The sequence below is a fragment of the Cydia strobilella genome, chromosome 24 (assembly GCF_947568885.1).
Source record: "Cydia strobilella chromosome 24, ilCydStro3.1, whole genome shotgun sequence".
Taxonomy (NCBI): Eukaryota; Metazoa; Arthropoda; class Insecta; order Lepidoptera; family Tortricidae; genus Cydia; species Cydia strobilella.
In genome coordinates, this window is record NC_086064.1 from 8,278,861 (window position 1) to 8,295,313 (window position 16,453).

The 16,453-nt window shown below is 37.7% G+C and overlaps 1 protein-coding gene across 1 annotated transcript in view; it reads left to right on the forward strand.

Annotated features, from left to right (window-relative positions):
• LOC134751996 (U4/U6 small nuclear ribonucleoprotein Prp4) overlaps window positions 1-16,453 on the forward strand; it is a 29,892-nt gene that overhangs the window by 12,919 nt on the left and 520 nt on the right. Inside the window, exons 6-13 of the mRNA XM_063687545.1 lie at window positions 214-284; window positions 916-1,045; window positions 1,839-1,966; window positions 4,059-4,189; window positions 6,769-6,853; window positions 7,831-7,972; window positions 14,962-15,031; window positions 15,469-15,590. Coding sequence (XP_063543615.1) covers window positions 214-284; window positions 916-1,045; window positions 1,839-1,966; window positions 4,059-4,189; window positions 6,769-6,853; window positions 7,831-7,972; window positions 14,962-15,031; window positions 15,469-15,590 — 879 coding nt within the window. The remainder of the gene's footprint in view (window positions 1-213; window positions 285-915; window positions 1,046-1,838; window positions 1,967-4,058; window positions 4,190-6,768; window positions 6,854-7,830; window positions 7,973-14,961; window positions 15,032-15,468; window positions 15,591-16,453) is intronic.

Genomic DNA, 16,453 nt, shown 5'->3' on the forward strand with positions numbered 1-16,453 from the left:
AGATAGCCTTTACCAGCTGGTGTGTTGAAAAATGATTGATGTACATATGGGGCATTTTCTATGAAAAGGGACCTTATTGTCGATGGCGCTTACGCCGCGCAGCGTCGCGCGGCATTGTATTTATATCGGAGCATCGTTTTTAATGGCGTAAGCGCCATCGACAATAAGGTAACCTTTTTATAGAAAATACCACATATTATGTATTTGTTTTAGGTCGGTGATACGAGGCCCATCAGTTTTTGCCGGTTCAGCTCCGACAGTCAGATGTTAATTACGTCTAGTTGGTAAGTACACATAGTATTTTGTAGAATAGGGGGTATTACTGCAATGTTCTGCCACCAGAGTGCAGCACTAGTCCGTTTAGTAAACCATAGAGTAACTTTTATACATACTCTGCCTTTAACAGTTTTTTGACAAGTTTTCAGAGATAATAAAATATGACATTGATGCATCAAGGCAGTTTGTTTGCAGAGGACCTACCGGGTGACGCGAATCCGTAATTTCGCTATCTGCCTCTTTATCGCTCGAATATGCAAGAGTGACAGAGATGTTAGATAAAGAAGTTTCGATTTTCTTGTTTTACGATATACCCTCAGATTGTGGTAGTGGCGCCACCAGCGCACAGTTTCGCGTAATATTCCCTATACGTTTATAACACTGTTAGCTTAAAAGTCCTGAGGACCTAGCCAAGGTGACACCGAGAAACGATAATTTGTATTGATAATTGACAAAGAAAATCCAAAAATGAGAATGCCTCAAGGAATTAAGTCCGCCTTTTGTACTTTTTACTTGTTCTTGTGCAATAAAGTTTAAAATAAATTATTAAATAATATGATTTAAAATTTTCTAGACTATTATCAAAAACTGCTGGCTGAACCGACTGCACCTGTCATTAAACTACGTATTTATTTTAAGGTCAGGCCTCGTCAAGGTCTGGTCGGTGCCCGAGTGCCAAGAACTCCAGGTCCTGAAGGGTCACACCTGCAACGTGAGCGGCGCCACCTTCCACCCTGCTGCCGCCATGCCCCAACATTTCAAGGACAAGGTACTTGCACACTGATCCTCGCTTCACTCGGTGCTGAAGCCACACCTGCAATGTCAGCGGCGCCACGTTGCATCCTGCTGCAGTAATGCCTAAACATTTTAAGGACAGCGTACTTCATCCTCGCTTCACTCGGCGCCAACGCTTTATCATATTTAATTTAAGAGGAATGGGGACGATCGCTTCTCCCTGGATATACTGAAAAATATTTTTACACAATTTGATTGTAATTTAAACACAGCTATGCCCGCTTGTTTGTTTTTTTAGATTTTTTATTTATTTTATATTATAAGCAAAGAAAGACACCGAAACCGTCAACGCCCTATACGAGAGTAGGCCAAAGGTAGTAGCGCCATCTGATCGAGAATCAAATTTTCGTGATTTTTGAGGCACGTGTTTTCCTTAGACTGTATCCATCTATTACGGAGTTATATCTATCTTTGCTTATAATATAAAATATATAAAAAATCTTATCTATCTTTGGTACTACCGTACAGAGAGGAAACTTCCTACAAAACCGAAGTTTGACAGCGGTTCAAGGTCGAATCATGCTATCCCTTTCTAATATATGGCATTATCCCTTTCGGCTATTTAGGGTTGTCAAAATTCAAGTCATTATCTTATCTGTGGTCGTGCACGCAAAGGGACGTCAAGTGCCAACCCTAATTGCTCGGAGCAATGCTGAGCCGAACGGAGCCGAGTTTGCCCGAAGCGAGAAGTTTCGCATACCTGACTTGGTACCGAATTTTATCAAAATGTGTCAAAAATTTTTTTTAATATATTTATTGTTTTACAGTTAAAAATAACGTCAGACCCAGAGAGTCAGCCTATGGAGACAGGTGGCTCGAGCGAGGAAAAATCAGAAGTTTGCACGATGGCGTCCTGCGCTTACGACGGGACAGTCCATTTATGGAATTTTAGCAGGTAAAATTTTAAATTTCTTTTAAGGGTCCCCGGCAAGTTCGGTTCTCCATACAAATGTTAGTTACGTTCTCATTTTAAAATTTTCATAAATTGCGTTACGTAATATTTGAACGCTCCCTAACCGGTTGCACAAAATACTATTTCATTTCTCATGCTCTGAAAGATGGTCATTGTTGTTTTAAAAGGTGTGCAGAAAATGATGTGTCTGCACTAGAGCATTTTACCAAAGATAGATATAACTCCGTAATAGATGGATACAGTCTAAGGAAAAAACGTGCCTCGAAAATCGCGAAAATTTGATTCTCGATCAGATGGCGCCACTAGTTTTGGCCAATTCTCGTATAGAGGGCGTTGACTGTTTCGTTTGTTATTTATAATATTAACGCATACCAGTGAAAGAACATGGGTCAAAATCATATAAAAATAATTAATGCAAGTAAAAAAAATGATTTATCCATATTTAAATACATTTTAACGTATTTTTATAAATCTTCATTTTTAGTTTTAAAGTATGTCGATAGATGGCAGTGAATTTACAGTGGTTACAAAATTTACTATGACAGTACCGCTCTATCTTATTATATCCTCATTGATTTTACGTTCGAAGTACGATTTTTTTAAATGCGAGTTTAAATGGATTTCTTATACAATTTCCATTCTAATATTTGACTCTCCATTCCATAAATAGAGACACTTTTGCCTAAATTGTTAACTGAAGGTACCCCTTAAAAATACTATAAAAAATTATACTCGGTCATGTTTAAAGGAAAACACATGTATTTTACGTTCCTCGTATTCGAAATGAAAATAAATAAAATAAAATAGAAATCATTTAATTCGGACGATAATACAATCCATATTTTGTTAGTTACAACATAGAGTAACTTATACTAGAGCGGTACTGTCATAGTAAATTTTGTAACCCCAGTAAATTCACTGCCATCTGTCGACACACTTTAAAACTATAAATGAAGATTTATAAAAATACGATAGAATGTATTTAAATATAGAGAAATAATTTTTTTTATTTGCATTAATTATTTTTATGATTATGACCCATATTCTTTCACTGATATGCGTTAAAATTGTTAAATAACAAACGAAACCGTCAACGCCATCTATACGACTGTAGGCCAAAACTAGTAGCGCCCTCTGAACGAGAATCAAATTTTCGTGATTTTCGAGGCACGTTTTTTCCTTAGACTGTATCCATCGATCAAAAAAAAAAATGTTTATTTTCTTTAACAATCTCATTATCTTAAAAATTAGTGGTTGGAACCTCCTTTTAAGCTTTAAAAGCCTGTGCTAGAAGGTACCGCCCTTCCTTATCTGGAGAATATTAACAATAGTGCGTGCTACATTTATGAGTAGGTATTTATGCTAGGTAAATATTACATCAATCTATTACGGAGTTATATCTATCTGGTTACAATTATACTTAAATTACTATGTTAGTACCTAAACTAAGATGTTGGGAGGTCCAGTGCCTAATAAGTAAGAAAAGTAGAGTGTTTAACTCGTGTGAAAGGCATCATTTCAGCCTCGGCCTGTTGGCGCTCTCACTGCGATCGAGCGCCAAAATACCTCGCGAGTGATGAGTGCCTTTCATCCCTTGGTTAAGGCGGTTCCCTGAGCCAGAAGGCGAAAAATCTCCTTATATGATCCTGTTTTTCTAAGAGGTGTTGATATTCGTAGACGTGGAAAAAATATATGTAGTTCTTGACTATATTATCTTTAATATCATAGCTTCCGATACACGAATTATGACACTTCGCTCGATACAATTAATTCCCAAAGTAACCTCTAACTCGGGCTTTTAATCCAACTTTACTCGGTTATTTATTATGTGATACTATAAACAAAAAAAGGAGAAAAAACAATCTTAACTTAAATAGTAATTTCATAGATTTCGAATTTCGATATTGTAGGGTAAAGATTTTAAAATAAATAAAAATCGACAAAATTCGATTAAAATTGACACTTGGCGCGCATGATGGAGGATGATGGAGGCCCGTTCTTTCTTGCGAAATGTGATAGAGACAGCGGCAAACCGATGGAACGGCCTTAACAATGTAGTATGTAAATGTTTGAGGTCGTCCCCGCTGGCGTCCCTGCCGGGCCACGGGCCGCGGCGCGTGTCCCGCGTGGAGTTCCACCCGTCGGGCCGCATGCTGGCGGCCGCGGTCTTCGACAGCAGCTGGAGGCTGTGGGACCTTGAGACTGGTAACACTTTACTACCACCACAGAATATATATATATATTATATATTTACATCGTTATTTATATATATATTATATATAGTATATATGTATATTATATTTGTATATATTTATTTATTTATTTATTTTAAACTTTATTGCACAAGAACAAGTACAAAAGGCGGACTTAATGCCTTGAGGCATTCTCTACCAGTCAACCACTGGGCCAAACAGAAATTGTTAAAGTGGGTGCAATGCGATGCGAAAAAAATAATTCTAAATATAAATTCTAATACTAACGCCAATATACAAACTAGTAATATTTATATACTATAATACCTTTATAAACTACATAAATAAACAATATAAATACATATACAAATTTATCATATAATATACATAAATATATGTATGTGATTATATGTCATTTTTATTTTATTTTTGCTGTTGTATTTGTAGCACCGCCCACAATTTCTCTGCTTAGCCTTAAGGTTGACTGGTAGAGAATGCCTTATGGCATTAAGTCCGCCTTTTGTACTGTAAGGTTTTCTTTTGTGCAATAAAGATTAAATAAATAAATAAATAAATATATTTCTTTATATTTATATTTATTCATTAAATATATAACAAACTTTTCACTATTTCTAATTATACATTTTAATTTAAGCCAGCGTTTAAAGACATAGTGTGCAGTAACAGCCCAAAAAGACCGGGGCCTGTGCTAGGGCTAGTTACAATATATGTGACACAATTTTAGAGAGCGATCGGATTTTGGATAAACAATTTTCTTATAATATAAAGTTTACTTAGTCAATTAAACAAGCTTAATTAAATAAACATGCATTACTGGTATTTTTTATTTTTATGTACGTATTTAATATACGTATATTGGGTTTTATAATGATGTAAGTAGCTATATATATTATTTGCTATCTAATACACATACATACATATATATTTAAATAAGTAATAGTATTATCATACAGAACGGCCACGTCCCGCCCCGCCCGACTCGAATTACCTCGCCCCGCGACAGCAGATTGACGGCCGTTTGCCGGCCGCTCAGTACAGAGGGCATACCGCGAACCACGTTCGACGTGTTGCCTCCCTGTCACACTTACGTACAAATTTACAAGTGCGACAGACAGGCAACGTGGTTCGCGGTAGGCCTTCTGTTTTTAAGCAACTTACTCACACTATGACGCATGCCGCGTGTACAGACGTGCCGTTCACACATAGAAACGCGAGTGATTTTTGATGTATAGCGTGTCCGCCCTGTGGTACTAGGTACAGAAGATTCACTCTCTAACACTAGTAGTTCGCCCCGAACTGAGAACTCGCGATTCGCCAAAAAGTTAGATCAATTGAATGCCTAGTCGGCAAAGGATCGGAAACTCATTTGATACCAAACTCGACCATACTTTCTTGCAAATAAGATGACCAAAATAGCAAGACCCCTCACAAATAGCTTTTAGACCTTCTAGATTATTCTAGCTCCATAACCCCTTGATCGAGCCTGCTCATAATTTAATGACTTAAATATAATACCTCCATCTACACGTTCACCCAATTTCATTTAAATAAAAACAAATTTACTTAAGTTATTGTCCATCAAACTATCCTCTGATAGTTCAGCTTATAAACATCGAAATGCCGGGACGTGCCCCTAGCCGGCCGTGTGTTCCAAGTTGAATGTAAGAACTTCACTTCGCTCGCTCGTTCAAAAACGCGTCTATTACGACAGATATGACCGCTAGGTGGCGCAAGCGCGAGCAGGCGTCCGTTCCGTAGCGGTGCGCGGCAACCACTATGGCTAGACACCAATATTGGTGTCGGCCGCATGTACTTGTAGCGGCGCGACGAAATCGCGGAGTGAGCCACGCCTGCTAGTAGCCAAGTAGTACAGTGATGTGTAAAAATATGTATGCATATAACCATAGAGAAATATAAGTAAAGAAAGAGTGGTAACTTCATATAACATTTAAAACTTTCGCGTTTTGAACACATATTAAATCACATTTAAAATCCTGTCACATTTGAAACCTGTGTCGAAACGTCGGTAAATAAAGGTAACAAAATAAATTCGCGATAGACCCGATTTTAAATGTGATTTAATATGTAACTCCATACATTAGTTTTCTTACCAAAACGAGAGTTATTTCGTAGTTGCCTTCTAACGTCTAGTAGCGGAATTATCAGTACCGCTACTTGACACCAGATGTCACAAGTGTTTGCTACTGACGAAAAATGTACTGCTAAAACAATTGGCAATGTGAAATGAAAACGCTGTAACCATAGACATAGTATAGTAGTTATAGACATGAAACCGAGCGACCAGGGGTAAGAGAAAGACATATTCATGTATTGACAGGTTAATGTATGGCAGCATAATCCTTTTTCCCTTTAATCTTATAAATTTCGGTATTTAGCCATCGCCTCCTACCTATGCTGCCATAATCCGACCATGAAAAAAAAACCGGTCGGTGATAAGGACAAAGCATGGCACTATTTTCTCTTTCCTCTTATAGGAATCGCAATAAGACTATCTTTCTCTATCAAAGAGTGTCAGGCCCTTGGCTCTAACAGTTAACATTTTATTTTCAGCGACTGAGGTCCTGCACCAAGAAGGTCACGCGAAAGAGGTGTACAGCGTCGCATTCCAGTGTGATGGGTCTCTTGCGGTCACCGGGTAAGTCATCTGGGGTAGGTCTTTTGACGACCGGTCTGGCCTAGTGGGCAGTGACCCTGCCTGTGCAGCCGATGGTCCTTGGTTCGAATCCCGGTAAGGGCATTTATTTGTGTGATGAGCACAGATATTTGTTCCTGAGTCATGGGTCTTTTCTATGTTTTCTGTGTTTTTTTATTTTAATTATTTATTAAAGTGATATAAATCAAAAATAGGTGATGTGTAGAAATAAGTTAAAAAATTGTGACCTGTAATATCTTATTACCAAAGAGGATATAATAAGATAGTACGGAGTTATATCTATCTTTGTCTGAGGGGTAAGTCTTTTGACGACCGGTCTGGCCTAGTGGGTAGTGACCCTACCTGTGAAGCTGATGGTCCTGGGTTCGAATCCCGGTAAGGGCTTCAATTTGTGTGATGAGCACAGATATTTGTTCCTGAGTCTTGGGTGTGTATTTAAGTATTTATATATTATATATTATATATATCGTTGTCTGAGTACCCATAACACAAGCCTTCTTGGGCTTACCGTGGGACTTAGTCAATCTGTGTAAGAATGTTCTATAATATTTATTTATATTATTTATTTATCCATTAATTACATCACACGACTTTCATGATATTTTGACCTCTCCCCCCTTCTTGTCACACCTGGTAGCATTTGACAACCCCTGGTGTGACGTCACACATTTGTCAATTTTGTTTTCAACCAATAATAATTGTAATAAAATACTTTAAATACTCTTGTAAAAATAAATACTAAGTTACTTTGTTCTGTTTTAGAATATATTTTATGCTATTCGTGCACTCTGTAAATAAAGTATATAATGTTTGTTTGTATTTCTCTATGTAAGTGAATTGTAATATTCTTGCGGAGAAATAAATTCTTAAACCATAAACTATAAATAAAAGCACAATTAAAAATGTATGACCTGAAACCGTCATCGTAATTTTTTTGTATTATTTTGTATTCTTTCCAGTGGCATGGACGCGTTCGGCCGCGTATGGGACTTACGGACGGGACGCTGCGTCATGTTCCTAGAGGGTCATTTAGGCCCCGTATTAGGGGTCGATTGGTCCCCGTGCGGTTACACGCTCGCTACTGCCGCGCAAGACCATCAGGTAAAGCAGACATGTAAAAGCTCACTTTGGGGGTAATTTCGACCCCACAGGTGTGTAAGGGGCCATTTAGGCCCCGTATTAGGGCTCGATTGATCTCCGTGCGGTTACACGCTCGCTTCTGACGCGCAAGATCATCAGGTAAAGCAGACATGTAAAAGCTCACGTTGGGCGTCATTTTGACCCCATGTTAGGTGTGTAAGGGGTCATCTGGTAGACACAGTAAAGGCATAGACATAGTATAAATACAAGTAGTTTTAGACGCGCCACCGAGCGACCGGGGGTTAGAGAAAGAATATTCATGTAAAATTTGGGCTGCATAGGATTTTTTCTCTTTCACTGTTATAAATTTCGGTATTTCGCCATCGCCTCCTACCTATGATGTCATCCGGTCGGTGATAAGGACAAAGCATGGCACTATTTTCTCTTTCCTTTTATAGGAATTGTAGGAAATGACTAGAGATATAGCCCGAATAAAAACACGCCCTAAACGTTTAGCCATTTATTTCAGAGTGACATTGATTGTAAAAATCATAAAAAATACAAATTTAAATATTTGACATATATCAAAAAGGAGTTCGCAACATCCTCCCACCTTTTCGGACGGAGGCCCAAAACTCTTCTTTAGATCTCGCCTGGAAAAGTTCCTATAATCCTCCCTAAAGGCCACTTAATAAGCTTGGAGTTTGTATCTATTAAAGCTACAAGCCTACCCTTAAATGCGAGTCCCTCTCCTTGCCCTTCTGGACGAGCATCTCCATGTAGTACTCGTTTCTGAACCTTTTTAAATATTCCATCGACTTACGAAGATACCCACGGCGTCTGCTGAGAGAATTACGGTTGCACTGGTAAGGTAAGTTTCGTTTCATAAGGTCCTTCATAGAGCGTATGAGGCGCTCCCACCATGGCGCTGCAGGAGGACTGAATTCCCACTTAATGTTCCTCACGTTGAAAGTCTTCAGAAGGTTAATATTAGCTCCGTGGAAGTCAGTAACATTATCCGTGTGTATTGTGTCAATACACACGGAATTACAGGAATCGCAATAAGACATAGACCTAGCATTACATAGACCAGCTATACGCGTGCGCCCGTAAGGGATAGACATAGATGACGTCATAAACGTGGGGATACCATATTGGTAAAAATTACCCCAATATTTGATATCACGTTGGGGCGATTACCCTGGAGGCAAAGTTAGCTTGTTTGACGGTATTAAAAAATTCTTAAATAAAATGTCAATAGGCCGTTCTTTTTAGGCGTATAAACAATGAAATACCTCCTATAATTCGCGCAGGTGGTACAAAACTAAACATGTTTAGTAAATAAAACGTAAAATAAAATGTATTATGGGTTTTAATTTAAAGAAATCACAAATCGCAATCACACCAATTAATGTACACCACATTTAATCTTCACAACATTTGTTTATTTATTTTTTGGAATTAGAAGTACGAAAAAACTTCGAGGTCAAAATTACCCATAAAATTATGATATTTTCATCTGGTATCCCTAACATGATTGTTATGCAGCTAAATTAAGAAGAAGTTTAAAAATGGCTGACCTCAGACTCCTACCTACCTACGTAATTTGGACGGATAATTTTACAAATAATGTTTTGTTAATTTGCGTAAATAATTGTGATATTTTTATTGAAATCGTTTGATTCTACATTGCTTTGAGTGTAACGTAATTTTACGATGTTATTCTCACATATTGCGTTAAGAGGAAGGTGTAAAATACCGTACTTACGTGTGAAAGGTTATGATCTCATATTTTTGCTCAGAGCGGCTATTACAGCCGATTACAGAACAATTCACCAGTATTTTATCAAAGTTCAAGCATTCAAAACGCTAACCATCACTATATTTCATAAGAGAAAGCACAATTTCATACAAAACAACGATAATTAAACAAGCAACGAACAAACATGACATGTCACGTACTTATTTGTTTGCCACAACCTCGGTTGTGGCAGCGGTGGAAAAGTGAAACTATGACAAGGACAAACAATAACAGCGCTTTCTCTGCTACTCCTACTGAAAGATACATAAGACTATCCCGTTCGGTCATTTTCCCCCACTCCTCATGACCGATCCAGTTATACTAGATTCATGCAATAAGACTATCTTTCTCTATCAAAGTGTCAGGCCCTTGGGGTAGGCGCTCTTTCTCTACCTCTCTTTCCTTCTTCGAAGTATGCGCTGTGTGGAAATAGTGGAGTCTTGTTCGAATTAGACTACCACCATAATATCTACTGAGTTGTCCCAATGCTCCGTTAGATGGCGCTGTACCCACCGTGAACTGGCTAACGGCGTGTCGATTCGAATACGTCGGGTGTCGAGTGTTGTGCTGATTGGGTTAACTAGAAAGTTGAAATTTGGTATTTTTTGCTTACGGTTGTCTGCATTTACATGTTGGACACTGTTATAATTATAAATTATTTAAAAAAATTAAATTGAACTGGAATATATGTGCAGTTGCCATCAGAGCGGCTAAGGCGCACACAAAGTCACAAATGTAACATTTTCAACCAAAAGGTACCACATTGTCGCTTCTCAATAAGGTTGATTTTCAATTGTAGCTATATGGAAATAGCGCCTTATTGACAACCGACAATAAGTACCCTTTTGATTGAGAATGGCACAAATATCTGAACACGCCTCTGTTGTTAGAGTGCGTCGTTAATAGGGATGTTGACTATTTAACGTAATTATTGCAAAAAAAATTGAATATAGTTGAAAATATTATAGTTCATCATCATGCTAATTAGAATTTCATTACAGCCTCAGGATTTGGCATGTCACAGACTTTGTGATGACCCGGCCCCTATTTCACCACAGTGACAGGTGCGACAAATAGTCGACATCACTGTTACCATAGAGTAACTTATACTAGAGCGGTACTGTCATAGTAAATTTTGTAACCCCAGTAAATTTACTGCCATCTGTCGACACACTTTAAAACTAAAAATGAAGATTTATAAAAATACGATAGAATGTATTTAAATATAGATAAATGATTTTTTTTATTTGCATTAATTATTTTTATGATTTTGACCCATGTTCTTTCACTGATATGCGTTAAAATTGTTAAATAACAAACGAAACCGTCAACGCCATCTATACGACTGTAGGCTAAAACTAGTAGCGCCCTCTGAACGAGAATCAAATTTTCTTGATTTTCGAGGCACGTTTTTTCCTTAGACTGTATCCATCTATTACGGAGTTATATCTATCTTTGCTGTTACTGACGTCACAGGCCTCCATAGGCTACGGTAACCGCTTACCATCGGACGGGCGGTGTGCTTGTTTGCCACCGTGCCAATGTGTAAATTCCATAGGAGCAAATCGTTTAGACAATTCGAAAAAAGAAATCAAAAACTTGGTGTTGTGTTCAGCATTAGCGGCAAAGCATTTTGGTGTCCCTTCTCTCCTTAATCGTAGGAATTACTTAGATATTATGTTTCTGTTTAAAATTCTTAAAGATAGATAAGATAAGATAGATAAGATAATCTTTATTGGTACAATACAGGTACACGTCAAATACAATTTTGTACAATAAACATAGAGATGACACAATTACAGAGTATTTCGACAGAAAATATACACAACATTGTAATGTCATCAATTCATAATTAATAGAATATAATAAATTACAAAACAAAAATTTATATAATTAATTATTATATTATAAAGTCATTGGCAGTTCCATTATTTCATTAACAGTATAAAAGTTTTTTGTGAGCAGCCACACTTCTAAATTCCTTTTAAAGGATGGGTGAGACGGTGCATCTCTTATGGTATCTGGGAGGCGGTTGTATATCGCAGGGCCTATGACGTATACCGACTGCTCTGATCTTGAGAGTTTGTGAAGCGGTGCAACTAGACGGTCTCGGTGTGAATTACTTCGTAGATAATATTGTCTTCGGTTACCGCGATAGTTACTCATGAAATAAAACTATGAAAACGGATTATATCGCGTATATTGAATTTATAATACATCCCGACGTTTCGAACTCTTTACAGCGTTCGTGGTCAACGGGTGACTGAGGAAAAATTACAAAATGCAAAAATACCCACATACTAAAATAATGAACAATCATAGACTACAAACTTTAAGGCTGGTTGTACATGCAAAATCGGTTCATAAGGCTAGTTATACACTATAATTATTTTTCAAGTAAAGATATATATATATACGCGATAAAAAACTATGCCGGCTCCAACCCTACACCACGGACCCGAGAAGATTTAATTCCCTCCTAAATTGTAGGAGGGTATCCCAATATGGGACCGGCAACAAACTCGGCGGGACACATCTTTTCAAAAACATCAGAATGTCCAGCATCATCCAACACTACGGTCTCACAGTCTATGTCTCGCTTGCTCCTTTATCAGGTGGACTAACGCAACGGAAACAAAAAATAGTAACAATTAAGTATTTTATTTGTTTTACTTTTATTTTAGTTTTAAGTATTTGTAATTAGTCTGATATGGGTGTACTATTTACTGTGCGTTGCCTGAAAATAAAACTTTTTTTTATATTATGACTGTTTATGTTCTAAATAAAAAAAAACTGATTTGAATAGTACTCAAATACCATATTATTGGAAAAAGCGTCAAGAATAGACGGATTCTACTGAGTTGTCCCGATCCTCCGTTAGATGGCGCTGTGCCCACCGTGAACTGGCTAACGGAGTGTCGATTCGGAAACGTTGGGTGGCGAGTGTTGTGCTTCATGGGGCAACTAGAAAGTTGAAATTTTCATATTTTTGCTGACAGTTGTCTGCATTTACATGCTGGACACCGTCATAAAACTTATAAATTATTTAAAATTAAAATGAAACCCAAGAGAATAATGTGTATAGAGAGTTACTGTCGTAGTAAATTTACTGCCATCTGTGGAGACAGCTTTAATACTAGAAATGAAAATGTATAAAAAGAAACAAGAAATATATATATATATGGACAAAGAGAATTTGATATAGAGGTGGATTGACAAAGTAAATGTTTGTAGCCACAGTAAATTTACTGCTATCTTTCGACGCCATTTGACTGACCCTTTTTCGTGTTAAATGTTGAAAAGTGGCGCTATCTACACGAGCGTAGGCCATCTTTTCGAGCGATGTCGCCATACCATACCTTTGGCCTATGCTCGTGTAAATAGCGACACTTTTTGACATTTAACGTTATTTCGTTAGTTTTATAAACTGGAGCTATATAAACTAATTACAGGACTAGATATACCTAATTTCATTGTATGTGCAAAGTTTCATAACAACCGCGTCAAGTTTAGACGGATTCTACTGAGTTGTCCCGATCCTCCGTTAGATGGCGCTGTGCCCACCGTGAACTGGCTAACGGAGTGTCGATTCGGAAACGTTGGGTGTCGAGTGTTGTGCTTCATGGGGCAACTAGAAAGTTGAAATTTTCATATTTTTGCTGACGGTTGTCTGCATTTACATGTTGGACACCGCTATAAATTATTTAAAATGAAACCATAGAGAATAATAGGCCAGGAAATGAATGCCCAAAAAAAGCTATACCTATAGAGGGAAATGCATGGAACACAATTTTTGACTTCGTACCTTTGTTTGGACTAGTTAGGAGTCTTAGGAGGTGAACATATTAAAAAGTCCCCGGCCGTAACCCTGGTGCTGGGGGGGAGAGTGGGGTTTGAAGGTTCCATTTTTCGATTATATCTCGGAAACTATGCGTCTGAGCGACATGGCCACATACAATATGAAAAGTGATTTAATTTGTTACAAGTTTTAGTAAGTCAAGTTTTTCGATATCTTGTATAGTTTTTGAGATATCCGCTCTTGAAAGTTTATTTAGGGCTCACATTTTTATCTTAATTGTCTACATCAGTGAAGCTGCTAGGCCGGGTTTGGTATCGCTTTCGTATAAATCGGGGGTGCTGAATTCATTTATGGTATCAACATTGAGACCATTCCTAAGTAAAAACATAAACTTTAAACAAATAACTTTTTTTTTAACTCCGTTAGATGGCGCTGTGCCCACTGTGAACTGGCTAACGGCGTGTCGATTCGGAAACGTTGGGTGTCGAGTGTTGTGCTGATTGTCATAGCTAGAAAGTTGAAATTTTCATATTTTTGCTTACGGTTGTCCGCATTTACATGTTGGACACCGTTATGAATTGTTAAAAAAACTGGCTAAGTGCGAGTCGGACTCGCCCACAGAGGGTTCCGTACTTTTTAGTATTTGTTGTTATAGCGGCAACAGAAATACATCATCTGTGAAAATTTCAACTGTCTAGCTATCACGGTTTATGAGATACAGCCTTGTGACAGACGGACAGCGGAGTCTTAGTAATAGGGTCCCGTTTTTACCCTTTGGGTACGGAACCCTAAAATAGAAACCAAAGAGAATAATTGTGTATAAGTTTGCATGGTAATGTACTTCATATATTTTTTTTAGTTTTATCATTCTCTTATTTTAGAAGTTACAGGGGGGGGGGGACACATTTTACCACTTTGGAAGTGTCTCTCGCGCAAACTATTCAGTTTAGAAAAAAATGAACCCCACACGTATGGGTAGATAAAAAAAATTTTTGGAGTTTTAGTTGTAAATATGGGGAACCCCCAAAATTTATTGGTTTTTTTTCTATTTTTGTGTGAAAATCTTAATGCGGTTCATAAAATAAATTTACTTACCCAAGCTTCAACAGTATAGTTCTTATAGTTTCGGAAAAAAGTGGCTGTGACATACGGACGGACAGACAGACAGAGACAGACATGACGAATCCGTAAGGGTTCCGTTTTTTGCCATTTGGCTACGGAACCCTAAAAAATACGCGACTGCTATAGCATTCGTGTCCGATCGTGACGTCACTTACCGTCCGCGAACGTGTTAATAATAATATTATCAGGGACTCCTTCTTCGAAAGTAACCAATACAGAAGTGTATTAAACGTCATATTTTCATAGAATTTGAAGAAATGACTCAAGTTTCTTTTTTTTTATTTGCAGGCGAAAATATGGGACCTAAGGAAGAGATCTTGCGTGTACACTATAGCGGCACATACACATCTTCTAAGCGGTAACTATACTCGTATTTACTTTTATTCTACCCCTAACAGCATTTATACGTCATTATGACGTCGCTGACGTCACTTTGCGGCCAATATAAATGTTTAATTTAGCACAGAATATATAATAGTACTAGGTACAGAAGATTCACTCCCTAAAAAAACGCTACTACTACGCGCAAGGCGGCGCAAGCGCGTGCAGGCGTCCGTTCCATAGCGGTGCGCGGCAATTACTATGGCAAAACCTCAAAATTGAGGCGGCCGCAGGTACTTGTAGCGACGCGACGTAATCGCGAAGTGAGACACGCCTGTTAGTAGCATCGGCATCGCCCACACTGTTAACTGTCCTACGGTGGACCTTGTCTTTCAAAATGTCAGATTTTAATGAAATCTTTTAGGGCCTTAAAATTTGTAATTTGTTTATAACAATTATTCTTTTTTTTTTCAGACGTGCGATACCAAAAGAGCCACGGTCACTTCCTTATGACGACCTCATACGACAAGAGCGCAAAGCTGTGGTCCAACCCGGCCTGGCATCCCCTCCGCTCGCTCGCCGGACACGACAACAAGGTACTATTAGTTACGTACCCAAAGGGTAAAAACCGGTCAAGTGCGAGTCGTACTCGCGCACGAAAGGTTTCGTACCATTACGCAAAAAACGGCAAAAAATGACGTTTGTTGTATGGGAGCCCCAATTAAATATTTATTTTTCTGTTTTTAGTATTTGTTGTTATAGCGGCAATCTAAAATATTAATTGTAACTTCATTTATACCAAAGATAGATATAACTCCGTAATAGATGGATACAGTCTAAGGAAAAACGTGCCTCGAAAATCAAGAAAATTTGATTCTCGTTCAGAGGGCGCTACTAGCTTTGGCCAACTGTCGTATAGATGGCGTTGACGGTTTCGTTTGTTATTTAACAATATTAACGCATATCAGTGAAAGAACATGGGTCAAAATCATAAAAATAATTAATGCAAATTAAAAAAATCATTTATCCATATCTAAATACATTTTATCGTATTTTAAAAAATATTTATTTTTAGTTTTAAAGTGTGTCAACAGATGGCAGTGAATTTACTGGGGTTACAAAATTTACTATGACAGTACCGCTCTAGTATAAGTTACTCTATGATTTATACTGATGTTCAATTCTAATTCTTATTATTATTATTACAAAAAAAAAACGATCATTATACGACAAGTAGTACAAGCTGAAATGTACGTATATTTTACCTGTGTGAAAATTGTATACATGTGATAAATAAACTAAACTATCACGGTTCATGAAATACAGCCTGGTGACAGACGGACAGACAGCGGAGTATCAGTAATAGGGTTCCGTTTTTACCCTTTGGGTACGGAATCCTAAAAATGTTACCCTATTACTAAGACTAAGACTCCGCTGTCTGTCTGTCCGTCTGTCACCA